This window comes from Venturia canescens, chromosome 5, assembly GCF_019457755.1.
Source record: "Venturia canescens isolate UGA chromosome 5, ASM1945775v1, whole genome shotgun sequence".
Classification (NCBI taxonomy): domain Eukaryota; kingdom Metazoa; phylum Arthropoda; class Insecta; order Hymenoptera; family Ichneumonidae; genus Venturia; species Venturia canescens.
The window spans coordinates 9,330,916-9,347,486 of NC_057425.1; the positions used below are offsets into that span (position 1 = coordinate 9,330,916).

Sequence of the window (16,571 nt, forward strand, 5' to 3'; positions counted from 1 at the left end):
TCGTGGTGAGATGACGCCACGTACCTGGCAGAGGTGTAGCTCGTGAGAGAAGACAACTAATTTCAAAGTCTCCATGAATTCGGCGTTTGATTCAGATCTTTTTTTATTTCGTGTAATTTTTCAAACACCTAATTCAAGCGTGATTATATTCCCTAAAGCCTGATTCGCTCTTTATAAAAACACACACATACGATAGCTTATAAAGAAAACCGAAACTATGAGAATTAGAAACGAATCGAGTTATACCGATCAAGAAGAGCGCGCAGGAGAAACCTGTTATATCATCGGCTGCTTTTGGTACGAAAAGATTCGTATGCTCTCCTCTCCACCGAGCTATGTACGGTCGATAAATTATACTTCCGAGGTTGACCGCTGAAGAAGAAGCGCCATTGTTACAAACTCCCTAAATACCCCCCGAGGAGGGTTGCAGCAGCCTGAGTATTCTAGGGACTTTCTTTGAGAAAAATTGAGAGCAGTGCTATTTTGTGTACCTGAATCCCCGTCGTCTGCATCAAAGGGCAAAGTGACAGCTCGTTCGCCGCGCGTTGTTGACATGAGCGTGTAAAATCTTTAGCGTCCCGGAGGTGTTTGCCTCGCGATCGTTAATTCTGCTGACGGATGCTGTGCAATTAAGAACCGCGAAAGAGTGCGGTGTGTCAAAGTTACAGAATAACGAATAACGAAAGAACACGAAAGAGAATCGTAAGAAAAGTGTTGCAATTCAATATTTCATGTGTTTTTTGGTGAACGGTATACACATTAGTTTAGGGATTCAAGTTCTGCGGACCAACCATTCTCCAGCGATCAATCAATCCCGTAGTATTCAGAGATCGGGCATAATATTAATTTTTTATATTCGTAAATTAAAAAAAACAATATACATATACAAATCATGATCATTCGCTCGAGAGATCGCGAAAGAAAAGTGACCGAGAAGCGCTCTCGTAGAGAGCAAGAAGTAGGGATAAAAACCGTGAGAAGTCAATCTCTCTTACTACGCGCTCGATCTTGTAGTACGAGAGACGACGTAGATCCCGACCTAGAGGAAGCAAAAGAAGAAGAGAGGGCCGGAGAAAAATAAAGATCGTAAAAAAAGGAGGGAGGGAACGGGAACAGGATAGAGGTCAGGAACGGTGGTTTTCTTGTCGCATTTCCGAATCGTGCATCTAGTACCGGAAATACACGCCCTCGCATAATACAATTTACCATATTGATTGGGATACGTCAAAAGAGTTGAAACTATAACTTCGTAAATAGGTAAATTTCCATTATTTTCAATCGATGGCGATGAGTATATCGAACGATTCTCATATTTCAATCAAGAGAGAGTGAAAAACAATCTCCGGAAGCTTTGAAGCTTTGCTCGAGTATGTTTTAGGGTCGAGGGTCCTTCGCAACTCCTATTCCTCGTCCTACTGCCATATACACGATATTGCACTATAATTAGAGCTTCAGGCTACAAACGAGACGCAATACTCCGCATAAACAGCTATACAGGAGCGTCTCGATTGCCCCCCCCCCCCCCCCCCACCCTCACTCCTTGCCCCTCCTCGTTCTCCTCTGACTCCCTTTCCTACTTCACGATAATATCTCATCCTCGTACTTTCTAACAAAGCATACTATATTCGCCTCTTCAAACATATTTTGGTGTCTTCCAGCCGGCGTTCCCCTCTCAAATAACTTTATTTACTTCGACTCGGTTTATTGCGCTCGCAGAGCTCGAACGCAACAAAGAAACATAACACCGGGAAGTATATTCTCGTGAATTATCATTTCATTTAATTAAAACATTTTTTACCGTGAAAATAAAAATGGACATTCACATTAAAATGTATTTTTGGATTTTTACGGAAATGCACTACGGGATGGTTTCCGCTTTTCTTGCGATGTCAGTAGGAAAATTAGTTTTAAGGTTAGGAATTTAAAAATCAATTATCGAGAGTCAGCGAACGCGACGATGCCTTCAGATTTTGCTGGAAATAGATTCAACAGTTTCAGTGGTGTCAGTCAGAATTATTTGGCTTCGAAAAAAAAAAACGGTTATGGAATATTTAACAATGACGAAATACCAGATAAAAACTCGTTCCTAGAATCGCTGTGTTTCAGTATGTGAGCTCTTGAAATGAATTATCCATAATTACGTTCAAAGACTACTCTATCGCGATTTGTATTACGCTAATCCACGCTGCGGTTAGCACGTTTGGTAAAATAAAAAACAGCGGAGATGAAAAAAGTGCGGATCTCAGATTTTTCTCTTACACGGTGTGTAACGGACGCAATTTCGCTCCGGGAAGGATCGATTGGCTCGTGAAGCCGGCTCTCGCGACCTATAATTAGAGGGACGTTTCACCCCTCCCCTTATCTCACTCTACGATAATATTTATTTTTCTCTCTCTCTCTCCCTCCCTCTCTTTTTCTTCCTCTCACTTCTCGGCCTTCTCGCTTCATCCAGCTTTTCCATTTCCGACCGTTTATTTCCACGGAACAGTCTCCGTGCGATGATCCCAAAGTGAATTTCGTCGTTTGAGTAAACGGAACGGAAAATTTTTCGACCGCCGAGATAATCGATAAATATCGAGAAATTTTTTCGACCCTAAATAAAACTTTTACGAGTTCTACGCCAGGTGGTGTTGAATGGAATATTCGGTAACGCTTCAACGAGCTTTTTCGAACAGAGTGACCCTTCCAAACTCAAACACGATAATAACCTCCACATTTAATATTGAATTACTCGCATAATCGTCCGTCACGAATCGGAAAAAAAACCACGTTCTCGCTCCCGTGAAAACCGCAACGTCCTCTATTCCAATTTTTCTGCTGCGACAATCTCCGATATTTAGGGAATAACAATAATAATAATTCATGTGCGAGAGAACCTGACACCTGTTGGCAATTCCATGCAACATGACATGCAAAAAGCTCTCTTTTCTTGTAACTTTGAGCAAAGTAGACGGGAAATCAATGCTTCGACGTCGTCCCGGCAAAATAATCTAACTTTGCTGCTGCTCGTCTCTCCCTTTTTCGCCCTCCTCTCCCTCTGCTTTTCTACCCCTCCACGAGATTCGTACTATACGTAGAACACGGAACGCAGCAGGCGACACTATTCTGCGATATTATAGTTATATGTTTCGGGGTCGAATAAATAATACCTTATAGACAAACCGGACCAAGCGTTATTCTCTACTCTTAACCTCCCTCCAGTGCACAAATAAAACTATTAACCTAGAAATTTTGCTTGAGGACTTTAACAGGACTGTCATAATTTTCAAATATCGTTGTGAATCCATCATTTGGTTCGACCGATACGACAGGATTCATTTTTTCCAATGTAGAAAATTCGAGCTCGAAATAAATAGGAAAAATAAACGCTTGCAATAGGCTCGAAATTCTATTGACCCTTTGAGTGAGACAGAACATGAAAAATCGATTTTTGCAAATGAATCTTCGGCGTCGAACGGAAAATTTCGATAACGCTAATTTGGAACGAACGATTTGACAGTTAACGAACAATCGCGTCTTTTTCCGAAATCGTGCGTGAGTGTGCAACGAGCCGTTGTCGGAACGAATTTCATCACAGAAAACAGTGAAAACCTGAGAAAATCCGTTGATTGAAAAAAGTGATTTGCAAAACCTAACGGATTTCGGTATGATCCGTGGTCACGGTGAAGGTTCGTTAGAAACACTGGGTGGCGGGGAGGGATGGAAGCTGCTGAAGACGCAAGGCTGGCTCATCAGGGTCTGCACCAGCTCATTGGCGGCTTACCGGCGCCCGGAATACCCGGACTCGACGTCGTAAGAGCTCTCCATCAGGTTCGATTCCATTTTTATTCATTTTTTAAACTCTCGCATTTTCGTGTTCAACTATAATAAAAATGCCTTTGGTTTCAATTGAAAAATAAAAACACCACGCCGCCCGCGATGTCATAAACATCATTTATTCAAAATCACCAAAAATTGTTACAATTATTTACATCGCTTGTCGCTAAATCGTTGAGTGTATTTACTGTTAAACGCTCATCCAAGCTCAACGTTTATATTTTATCGTCAATACTACACAATGGTTTGTGAAAATATAACGATTCTTTCGCTTCGAAGTCGTGAAATTTCCCCGACAGCGTTCTTTTTCTTATTGCACTTTAATATTGAAATAGTGCCGAGTGTTTTCCCTCACCGAGGAAATATCGTTGAGAAACAGCTGTTCGGAAATCGTATACTTTCTCACGACACGAAATCCACTCTCCGGAGGACTTGAATTTATACAAATGTACATATAAATACGTTAGTGTGAGTGTGCGTTTCTACGGCAGCATATTGCAAGATTGTGTAGCGAAAAAAAAAGTAGTCGCGGAGCGAGAGTGGCATAAACGAATCAGCGGTAAAGAGGATTTCGAGGGCGCACTCTCGTCTCGTCTCTCAATATCCCGAGATAAACGTTACACTTAATTTTCCTTCGTCACATTTTTAAACGCGTTTCTCAAACGAGGCAACTCGATATAGTCCTCCGCAATCACAGCAGCCCTCCAAATAAGTGGCTGGAGATCCTTTGACGGAGGCTCATATTTCGACGTTCATAACAGTCGCGTTTTCTTTCCGTCCGTTATTTCGTGGCTCATTTATTCCGAACTCGTTCGCGTTTCGAAGTCGCAAAAAGTGTCAAAAATAAATGCGACGTAATGAAGTCAAAGCAACTGGGACGATGAAATTGATAAATCAAACGAAATAGTGTGATTGGGGGAAAAGAATAATGAAAATTTTGAAAAACAGACAGTTATTTCTCTGCGATCGGCGTTGGATTCGTCGCGCGAGGAGCTCCGACGTCTTCGCGAGATCGTCGGCGACTTTCACGGGGAGAGTTACGCGGACGTTGTTGAACGTCTTTCCCTCGAGAATCACGTGTTACGCCGACGGATATTGGACGAGGATCGAAGCGGCGCTCGAAAGAGCACGATAGAAATATCGTCGAGCGATGAGACGACGGACACAAAGAACACAAATCCGCCGCTGGCCAACCTCGGGATCGAACAACAACAAAAACAACAGCGCCACCAGCAGATTCGTTCTCTAACTCGAGAAAAGAACGAACAGTGAGTTTTCTCGAGAATCTTTTTTTTCTTCTTCTTTTGTTTACCTTTTTTTCCGTTTTTTTCTTTCTCCCAATCGTTCACGGTCACGCTCCGCTCACCTCTACGAACGAATTTACGAGCGTGAAACTGGGAAAAGCGAGAAAAACGATTTGACCAAAACAAAACAAAGATCTTACGTTATTCTCGCTCTCTTGTTGCGCTCTTTTCATCTTACGAACAATCTTATTAACAGCTCACAAAACCAGTGCCTCCCAGGCCAAACACAATTCTTTCATTCTTCTTCCATGTAAAAACAATCTTTTATTCCAAAGTTAACAATTTTACAGATTTTCATGTGCGAGCTAAGTTACAGTTTTTTTTAAAAACACCCAAATCAAGTGACAATTGCAAATATTTGCTCGTCTAATTAGTGGAAAAATGTAACAAAATTTCGAATACTATTCTTTCCCGTAATGCCTCAAATACGTCGCAGCAGTGCCTAATAAAATGCGCTGAAAGAAAAACCGTTTTCAGAAGAGATAGCGCATTAGAAATGAATAAAAACAATTTTTACACATCGTTTATTAACTTTGTAAAAAAATGTATTTCATTTTTTTACAAAAATTACAACAAAAAATCATGTTTCCAAAATAAAAGAGGTTGCTCCACGGTCTGCATAATTTCTCCTTGAAATGTTCTTTGGATCTGCGCAACGTTAAAAAATTCTTGTGAAGTAAAGCTGCGATTCAAGTCTGTCGAGCCAGATTTTTCAAATTCGAAAAATTTAGCAATCTAATCGGCCAAAAGGGGTTAGTCGGCTGAGTGAGGTAAGAAATGTGCTAACCCGGGACTGATAAGCGGCAACGGATGTAGAAGCTGCTGGCGTGAGACTATAAATACAGGCGGCCGTTGCAGCAATTTTCGGCAGTTTAAAAAAAACGTGCATTTTGTCTCATAAACGTCACACTTTAATTATGTTTATCAAATTTTTAAATCACAATATCAAAAACCCGACTCGACAGACTACAGAGAAAACAATTTGGAATATTTGAAAAAAAAAAAAGCATAAAAAAAATATGAAAAACTACGAGTCATCGTGCAGACCGTGCGGGAAGAAGTGGCTTTGAGAAAAACGCATTTAAAGGTTCAAGTGCGCATCGGCTCCTCTCGGTGGGCAGTCACGTTTTCTACGGTAACGTTCAATTTATAGAGAATTTTTATAATTCACAGAAATATGCGTGAAACTATAGAGAATTTGTAAAAAAACCGATTTTTTTGTTGATATTTTGGAAGCATGGAAGTCCGTAAATGTTTTCGTACGAAAATGCCATTGTGTGGAGTTTAAGGGAGACGTTTTTTTGAAAATTTTCATTAAATATTCGTTGAAAATAATATTGGAATAAAGAGAATGTTGTAAAAATGAATTTACGAAGATTTTGATCGAGGAACAAAGATTTCGACGATTTTTTCATAATTCGTAGGGAAACTGTGAGAACGCAGCCATTGCTAAATCTTCAATGCTCAATTGATATTTGCAATTCAAGAGGAATTTTGCAAGGGGTTTGTTGAATAGTTGGAAAAAAAAACATTGAGGCCTCGCACGCTGCTTCGCGAGTCTCGAGAGCGGAGAACGTTAACAATGAAAATAGTGGCTAATTCGCGCGCGAGAATATTTCTCAAACGTGCGTTATATATTTGGTGTTTACAAGTGAACGCGTGTGCATATGCGTTGTATATATACTTAATACGTACGATTGTAACTCACGCAGCTCGCCCGAGAGGTCGTCAGCGAAGATCGTCATGGGTGATGCAGAGGCGGATAAGCCTGCGGTGGCTGAGGGAGAAGTCTCGGAGCAGTCGGGGACGAGCGTCGTTCAGGAGGACCCGGAAGACTCGAGGATCTCGGTCGAGACGGTCGTCGAGGTGTCAGTGGATGCTCCGGAGTCAAAAGAGGCTCGAGTCGATCGGGGAGAGGAGAACGGAGCTAACGAGAGTGTCTCATTGAAGGAGCAGGCGAAGAATGCTCGTGCGACGAGCAATCAGGAGCTTCTCGACGTACCGGAAAAGGATCCGGAGGACGCGAGTCTGAGAAGCGTTTCGGACGGGGATAATTCGATGTTCAGTGACAATCCGGAGTGCGGGAACCAGCAATCAACGTTGCCCGAGACTAAGGTCCACGCGGAATCAGAAAACGAGTCGGAGGAGCTGGACGACATCGAGCTCATCTTCACGACCGACGATACGTGTCGGGATCTCGGGCTCCAGGAGGATCTAGTTTCTATAACGGAAAATGAAAGCTGGCAAAACAACGGCCAAAGCCCGGCGGTGAAGTACGGAAAAACGAGCGAGGAAAGCCCCGTTTGCAACGGCGAGAAAAACAACAGCTCGGTCGAGGAAGCCGCTTCGTCACAGAGCTCGAGCATCGATCGCGAGGAAAGCGTTGACCGATTCGACGAAAGCTCCAACACCAGGCTCAACAAAATGTGGTCCCAATGCTCCGTTCTCGTCGAAACTGACATCAGCAAATGCGGAGTCGTCGAAGAACCCGAACACTCCGCCAGACACGCCGCCAGGAGGAACACTCTCGCCGCACCCCCGACTGCTTACAGGTCAACAATATTCCAACTTTCCTATTCGCTTCATCCTCACCTTCGAATCATCGTATAAATCGTCTGAAATACCTTGCCAGAAAGCATTATTTTTATCTCTCAGTAACAGCCTTCCGCACAACAAAACTACGTCATAAACAACAATCATAAAATCATCATTTTCTATGAAACAAAAGTCTTCAACCTTTTTTCGAAGAGAATTACTAAATTCTGAGACATTAAATTTATCGAAAATATCAAAGTTGTTACGCTCAACAAAATTCCAGTAGATTTTCATACGTTTCAAATGAAATTAACTTTTCCTCGTCGCCGACGATCTGTCGAGTGTACAAAGCCCTCCAATTCAATTGAATGGGGTTTCTACGTTGAGACGTTTTCAATCGTTCCAACACACATTCACTTATTAATTGACAGTATCGTCGATGAATACATTTTTCGAAATTAATATCTCGACACTCGTGCTCTTGCACTCTCTCTCTCTCTCTCTCTGTTCGTTACAATTGATATTCCGTTACCGAGGAGAGAGCGAGAGAGAGAAATTTCGTGCTGCGAATCATTATGCCCGCACATTGCGGTGGCTTATCGCTGCTACTTCATGTACTGCCTACGTAAAGCACCGATACTCCTACTGTGGCAAATTCGCATCCGTACACAGTTTCTATATACCGAACTACACGGAGTGCCGTCAAGCAGAAGGGCTCAAGTCCAGGAGCATCGTGATTAAAATAGTTGGAGCTCGGTCTCGTTGTTTGCGAGCATTCGCGGCATGATACCCAAGTGTATGAACCATGATGTACACGTGGTGCTTTACGTGGGAGCACGTTAACATCCTTCTTCGTAACTCCCGGCTGGCTTGTTCTCTTCGGGTGCGCGATATCGATTCGTTGCAGCCGCCCGCGTTCAGCCAGCCGTGTCCCAGCTATGGTGAAGAGATAACGATTCTCCGGCTCTCAACTTTCGTCATAATTCAAGCTTCCCACCAACAGTCAAAAGTCCCAGACGCCGCGGCAATGTCAGGCAAACATTTTTTAATAATCGTTCAATCACGAGATTAATGTTTATCGTAATCGTTGAATAATGAAAATAAAATATGGGACGATTCGTAGCTCATTCCCTAGCTCCAACCGATTCGAATTTCATTAATTTATGTGCTGCATCCATGAGTTCCGCAATTGATGAAATTTTGTTCCACAGGCCGATCATACATCGCGAGGCTCTCGCAGCTGGACGAAGAAAGAGTTCAGCCCCGTTGCGACCTGTGATGGACCGAAGCTGCGGCGCAAGAAGAGAATCCGGGGCGCAAACCGACATTTCCGCTCTTCCCGCGCAGTGGCGTTCCGAAAGTTATCTCGCTCACAAAGTTGCCCACACGTTTACGACGTTACCGAGCAAATTTGCCCTGCCAGCCGGGGTTGCTGGTCGGCTGAGGCTCTCGGACAAAACTCGGGAGGCTCGTAGGGTCATGCTGTCCGATATAAGCTTCACGAGCATGGTGCCTGAGCTGTCGAGAAGCGCCGATCACCTTTGTCACGATCCACACTCCCAGGTGAAAACGAAATTTCGTCCTGCAAGCTTTCGCCTCTACTTCGCTTCGTATTCGCCTGCGCTGTGCTGATGGGAGAAGGGGAGAAAAACAATTATTTTCATCATAAATTCATGCTGACTCGAAATGAAAATACTTGGAAATCGTGTAAAAACGTTCAATTCAATTTACAGAATTTTTTCAACGCGATAGACTGCGAGGATGAAAAAAGGCAGCGTTTCGTTGCCAGCAACAAAATACGCTTCTGCAAGCCAGATGACTAATTACCACACTCGTTTTGTTTTCCTTTTTTTCTTAACGATCTGTCAATGTGTGTGTGTATCCGTGCGGCTCTATATTTTTCTCTCCGTCTCTTTAGAGTTTTTCAATAGCTCGCGGGTTCTGTTGCGTCAGTCTAGCGGTGAATAAGCGTATATCACATTATATACGTATACATAGATAGTTAACGCAACGTAGAAAAGGCAAGATCGAGTATCCGCACCGCTGCGTACAAGGCACATACACACACAAACAGAAAAACATATGTACGAGTTTAAAACAGAGGCCGCGAGGATATTTAATTGCATTGGGTATACAACTCGGTTAACCCACTTTTTTTTCGCTCACCCTCGATCCTCGCAATGAAACAGAATATTTTTATCGGACTCTTTTTTTTATTATTGAATGCGCGTTTATATTTTTCGCGTTGGGAAATATGATTTATTGTTTGTTTTATTCTAGAATTGTTTCAATGCTCGGGGCTGTGGACTGCGTACACCGGAAGTGAATCGTCGGGAATCCCTTGGATCGCCAGCAGGCTATTGGCCGGCTCGCTGCAATCCAGGCACGGGCTTACCGAGCCCCTGTGATTGTCGGCTCTCTACCGATCTTTATTCCTCGAGATATCGAGGCTCGTTGAGCTCGATCCCGTCACCCGGGCTCGAGGTCGTCGGTGGACCACCGAGGAGACATTCGTGGCGAGCGAATGCAGCGTCCTTCGATACGTGGCGTGTACCGATGGCGACTTCGACCCCTCGGCCGACCTGGTCGTCGATGCCTTCCTCACCCACTCACGTTCATCCGCCATCCGCTTCCTCCGCATCGAGAAATTCGAAAAATCCACCCAAAAGAACACGATCAAAAGTCACTTTTCAAGGTGAACTTAATTTCGATATTTCGCTTTGTGCTTTGCACTTGTGCATCGTTTTAATCACTTTTTTTGTTTTAAATGCGTGTCCCCTCAGAATGCCCAATGACGCGTGGAAGTTTGCCGAATTTACGTTCCGATCTCGTAACCGGTGAAAACAGCGGTGACTCAACCGAGTCCTTGATCGACGAAGCGGAAGATTATCTGAGACGCAGTATCGACTCGATGTTAACGATATCGAGCTCCGATTATTGGAGTAGGCAAACCGCGAGACGGCGACGAACGAGGAGACACTCGGAACCTGATTTGTTCCGGGAATGGAATCCTCCGCAAGACGCGAGGCCATATTTGCCAAAGGTATATAGAAACGCCTCGAAACCCACGGATCGATAACGAAATGAGCATTTCATTCCACGACGACTTTGAATTTCAGATTCCCCGCGATTTGAAACTCGACCATCTCGTTAAAGTGATATCACCGGAAGGAAGAGTTCTTCAAGGTCGAGTGCGGTACGTCGGGCCTGTACCAGGCCGAGAGGAAGTTCACGTCGGTGTCGAGCTCCCGACCGATTGCGGTTGTTCCGACGGAACATTTCACGGACGGCGATTCTTTGATTGGTGAGATTTGACGATTGGTGGATGTTTTTTTGTTCGCCATAACTTCAAGTGTTACAATAAATCAATATAAAAACTCATCGCTGAATTTTCCATTTACAGAAAAAATAATGCAATTTCGTCGATGAACATATTTGATCGAGAAAAGAGAGAAAAATAGAGCTAGAAAATGTGGGATCTCGGGACAGATTGCAGCGAGACTGGTTGCGTTTAATTTCGTGATTGCATCGTGTGTTTCGAGTTAATGGTCGCACACGTATATACGAGCTGCGTGACAAAAGTAATTTAGGTTTGCGATAACCCGCTCTCGCGAGTCCGTACGTGCGTTCGAAGGGCTCCAACTTGGCGGGGACTCTGAAAGCCCGCGAGCTCGTCCGCGGTCAGAATCACGAAGAGAGTGTGCAGCCCGATAGACATTCAGTGTGTACTTTATTCGCTCGCGCACACTCAAATATCCTGACGTCTAACACAAAAAGCAGTAACGACACGTTTTTAACCGGTCGTTACCGTATACACGTGAAAATGTATTGCTTTCGTAAAGACAAGCGGGCAACATCGTTGCGATCCTACAATTCCATACACGTCACGCTATTCACGAAAGAGAGAAAGGGAGAAAATCCTCGCAGTGAAGAATGTTCTCAATGGGACGTCACTGAACAATCTCTCGGCGCTCGAGCCTTCCTCGTATTAGCATGAAACCGTAGACAGTCTCGAGTGTCTTCTCCCTCTCGTACATCGTTTTTCTATACTTCTCTTCTTCCACTTGTCGTTACACACGAAGTTCAGGGATTGCCCTCGCCTCATCGTGACATTTCTCAAATACATTCATTTCCATTGTCACGCCTCGTGCCTCTTGCAATTACTGTTTTTTCTGTTCTACATACATTTTTTCCATATTTTCTGAATTCTCACAAAAACATTCATTTTCGGATCTCCGTCGGTGATTCATTGAATTTTTAAACAATATTTCCTCATCGAATCGAGTAAATAACGATCCCTTGCCTTATGTTTGTCCGAACACGCGCCCCGTGCCCGGGATTCGTTCCGAAAAATCCTCGAGTGTGAGAAGCCGGTTGCGTGACACGAAATAATGTTTCTTCACTTTCGTTATGATTCATATAATAATGATATTTGATGTTTTGTCATTCAGCGAGCCGGAGCGTGCGATATTCGTACCTTTCAAGAAAGTCGTGCTGGCCTGGTGCACCACCTGACCCGAGCCTATGGTCGGTACGAGCGGCTCGACATCGGCCTTCTCGACACCGAGGATTTTGCTGTCCCAGTACACCATGTGAGCTGATCGATATCGAATTATTTGTGTATATATATATATGAAAAAATCTATATATATAAATGCTACATACGTACATTGTAACGCTACGTATTTTACTCTATAAATTATAAAACTAGTATACTCATATCTTCTTAACAGAGAATACGAAAGAGAGAGAGAGAGAGAGGAGAGAAAAACTCGCGTGTGCCACACGCGATGTATTCGCGTCAATCTATTTTTTTTTCGTCTCAGAGTTTCGATCGTTTCGCGCGCATCAGCTCGTACGTTATGAGCGTAGATTATTATTCTTTCAATAGTACGTGCTGACCTAGGACAAAACGTGAGCAAGATTGCCGGCGGAAAGATAAAAACTGCGAGAAGGTATAAATGCCTGAACGAAATGAGTGTGCGTTAACGCATTCGATAACGAAAAGAAAAAAAAATCACTTTAGCGTTCCAGGTTCGTAGGCGAAGCATCTTTATTTTTATTTTAAACGATAATTGTGCATAATGAGTTTGCGGAAGAAACTATAAGAAATCCAATAGTCGTCGATTTTGCTCGTGTCCGCGTAAGACACGATCCTCAACGTGATAAAATATATGTTCGAGTAAATAAGGGAAGGCTAAACCACACACACACGCGCGCGCGCGCACACACACACACACACACACACACACAAATGAAGAAACCTATTGACTGTCGATGATAATCAAAAGTATACTATGTGCAAAAACATTGTCGGATCTTAATGACGACGCATTCGAAAGAGGCTAAGTGAATTCAAAGATGAGGGTAAAGAAAAAAAAGACTCGAGGTTACAGAGCGAGTGTGATGGGGGAGAAAAAAATGAAAAAAAAAACGTCTTGTGGAGAGATTGGTTTTTTCTGAGGCTCCGGTGGCTGGCTTTGCGCACATTATTGTCGACTCTCCGAGACAACTATGCGCCAAGCTTTCTTGATAAATCATATCAAATGACTGTACATTCTGTGAACGAAGGTCTCGAAGGAGAACGAGAGAATATTGGAGATAAAGAAAAAGAAGAAAAAAAAGAGTTCGCGGTTTCCGCGGTTCTCGGTTTCGACGAAGAAACCGAGAAACGTTCCTTCTATTTATGCGAGACGTATTTAATGTAGATCAATGAAATATGTATATTAACTACCATTTATGACGAAGAGCAGATGAGAAGAAAAATACCGACACCGGATGTCGACAAAGAATTGATGTTGTAACGATCCCCAGTAAATCTGATCGTCTATTTAAACGCATATTAAAAATTATCGTGAGAAGGAGGCATTTTTTGGGACTGCGCATGTCCTGGGTGAAATATAATATTTAAACCGAGTATTATTACTGGAATATATATTCGGGCGAGAGGGGCTTATTTTTTGCCATTCACGATTTCGTACCTGTTTCAATGACGATCTGTAATCGCTGCTTGTATATCTCTTTACAAGAAATTCACTTATAAGTAAAAAAAAAAAAAAAAAAAATTGTACTTTTTTCGTTATGTTTATCTTAATGCGATGAAGAAGAAAAAGCTTTTGTGATAACAACTAATTCCGATAAACATTAAATTCGCGATTTGTTCTACGGCATGACGAATATTTATTTCGTTTTTAAGTACTCAATCGTGTATTTTTTCTCGTGAAGTTCGCACCTTCGAAAATTAACGTGAAATGAAAAATCGTCCGGGCTTCGCGCACTGAACGGCCGTACCTGTTTCAAAGTTTGAACGTTGTTGCTTTTCCGGCACATCATTGTAGCAAGTAAAATAAGTGTAAAAAAGAAACAACTTGCACCACGAAGCGGGTGACGTCAGAATCGATGGATTAGGAAAATGCGACTCGTCGCGAGTTCATGGACTCGAAATTATTTTTATTCGATCGATTTGTGAAACCAATTAGTTATTTCAATATTCACACGAATGATGTAACTCAAGTTATTTAGTAATTAGACAATCGGTATGGAAATTTGCCTCTTTGAAGCGACGAGAATTAAAATGTTCACTTCGATATTCATATTGATGATTTGACGAAATCGAAGTTTGACAAGAGGCTATGAATATTGACGAGTCTTGTTATATATTATTGGAAGGTCGAGATAGGTGGCTAACTCGATTAACGAAGGCCCCGTCCCCATTCAACTTTAATCGACTCGTCGCATGAGTCGAAGTTTGTTATCGGAGAAACGTAAACGAGATCGGACGGCCGCGCCGAGTTCTCCCATCACCCGGCGCTTCATGTTAGTTAATGAATTTAGTAAACGTCCTCCTCGCAAAACAACATACTTCGAACCCCTATATATACCCCGCCAATCAATGTTAGTTTACGCCATTTCAGTACAACAACAAACAAAATGTGTCTAACAAAGCACCAATTAGTCCGTTAATTTAATTCAGTACAACAATCTCGATTGTGATCGTGTCTAATACAATAACGATTTTTTATCAATATTATTATCATCGTTATTATTATTTTTATGAATAATTTAAGTTTCAACGGAAACGTTATTATGAGAAGCGCAGTATTGACTACCGATTTACAAAGATTGCCGGAAAATCATTTTTTTTCTTACATTTTTTTCCGATATTCCGACGAAGAGTTTTTGGATAACGTTAATATTTGCATAATTATGATGACGAAGCCACTAATTTTCACTTAATTTAAAATGGATTCAATCGACTACTCTGCCATGGTGCAGAATTATTTTCAAAGTAGTCGCTTTACGACAGAAAAAAAGTAGGCAAGAAATGAGAAACATATTATCGTCGTGATCTCGATTCTTCATTGAGCGAGGGGTAAAAAGGAACGAAAATTGTTACTCAATGTGAAGCAGCCAGGAAAAGTATTGAAACTTCAAAACTCGGTTTGATTGCGATGAAAAATATTTATAAATGTATTAGTACGAGTGTTATAGGGCTACCGAGCCGAGGCCAGAGACCAGCAGCAACAGAACCGCGAAAACGATTCACTCTCCCGACCTCTTACGCCCAGCGGGGTCTCTCCCATTATTTTATCATTTTGACGTAATTATCAGCAGATTTAATAGTGAGATTTAAATGATGGTAAACGTAAATACGTGTTCCTGCTGTCACGAGAATCCGCGCTCGTGGAACCCTCCGCTCGAAATGTGAAAACTAGGAAATTCCATATTTTCCAAAATCAACTTTTCTCTCGATTTTGTATGTGAAAACTGGGCATTCATTCTGGGCCTTTCTATACTGAAAAATATAAGCCCAATGAGTTGGAACGGTGGCCAAAGTTTACCACGTTATCTGTCACCGTCGAATTGGAAAAGACCGAATTTTGACACAACATTCAAGTGACATTGATATCCATTCAGAATAACCGATCGGAGAATATTCTTTTCCAGACTTCAAACATTGATTCCCACAATATTAATTCGTATCCCACGATCAATAGCGAACATCCCGCTATTTTAACAGCCGTTAAAAATGAAGTAAATAATGATGAATGTAAATTCTGCGACCAAAAACGAGATTATAATGCCCGCGGTGGAGCAATCAAGAGCGCTTCAAGTACAAATTTCGATCGGAGGGTTCCAAGTGCGATTATAAAAAAAAAAAATTTTTAAACATGTCGGATGGGCTCTATTGAAGATTGTAGAAACAGCAGGGCGAGAGAAAGAGGTCTGAACGCGCATTAATTTACCGAAAGTACCGATTAAGTATCTGAGTTTTAAGTGTTTCGATGTGACGTGTAGTTAGAGAAAGAAATACAGCTTCGTCGCTCTCTCGCACAGAGGAAGAAGATGACAATTATGAATGAGAGAAAAAGAGATGGGAAGAAAAAAAATGAAAAGAAAATAATAATGATAATGATAAAATTGAATGATTATGAAAACGCTACTGGTGTTGAAAACCCTAAATAATTATATTAATATGGTAGATTATAAACAATGCTCGATGAGAGGGAACGACGTTATTCGGTGCGCCGCTATATTTATTGTATCTCAACTATATATTATTGGTACGACGATGTGTGTACCGGAGAAATAAAATATTATTACTGTACAAAGGAGAGACTGATTTATTCATTATGTTTTTTTTTTTCAAATTTTTTATTGTAACAATTATCACGATTGGTGATAAATATAAAAAAAGGTAACGAAATTCATCTAGAGATAGTCTAATTGTTTGAATTCGAATGGGAATCAATGATGAGCAGGAAAATCAGCGTACCAGCTGTAAGCACCGTTGTTACCACTGTGGGCGCCGAAATCCACGTAATCCAAGATGTGCGGATCCGACCTCGCGATCCTCGGATTAAGATTTTCAACGTCATCGTGACGTGCACCAGGAACTAACGTTGGAACGTAGCT

The 16,571-nt window shown here is 42.1% G+C and overlaps 1 protein-coding gene across 6 annotated transcripts; it reads left to right on the forward strand.

The window, feature by feature from the left end:
* Positions 1-518: 518 nt before the first annotated feature.
* On the forward strand, positions 519-16,270 carry LOC122410651 (uncharacterized). Of its 6 annotated transcripts, none has more exons than XM_043418964.1 (9): positions 519-702; positions 3,241-3,810; positions 4,765-5,084; positions 6,833-7,672; positions 8,867-9,218; positions 9,936-10,350; positions 10,439-10,698; positions 10,775-10,959; positions 12,107-16,270. In XM_043418964.1, the coding sequence occupies exons 2-9, from the start codon at positions 3,700-3,702 to the stop codon at positions 12,168-12,170; spliced, it is 2,547 nt and encodes an 848-aa protein (XP_043274899.1). In that variant the 5' UTR covers positions 519-702; positions 3,241-3,699; the 3' UTR covers positions 12,171-16,270. The 6 variants fall into 6 exon arrangements, with proteins under 6 accessions (XP_043274899.1, XP_043274898.1, XP_043274900.1 ...); XM_043418963.1 differs by having other exon boundaries at positions 3,252-3,810; XM_043418965.1 differs by having other exon boundaries at positions 3,312-3,810.
* The last annotated feature ends 301 nt before the right edge of the window (positions 16,271-16,571 follow it).

What these genes read in the sequence shown, in the direction of transcription:
- LOC122410651 (XM_043418964.1), top strand. Translation starts at nt 3,700, where the DNA reads ATGGAAGCTGCTGAAGACGCAAGGCTGGCTCATCAGGGTCTGCACCAG. An exon ending in GCACCCCCGACTGCTTACAG is followed by an intron (nt 7,673 to 8,866) that starts GTCAACAATATT and finishes TTTGTTCCACAG; the next exon opens with GCCGATCATACATCGCGAGG. An exon ending in GGACGGCGATTCTTTGATTG is followed by an intron (nt 10,960 to 12,106) that starts GTGAGATTTGAC and finishes TTTGTCATTCAG; the next exon opens with CGAGCCGGAGCGTGCGATAT.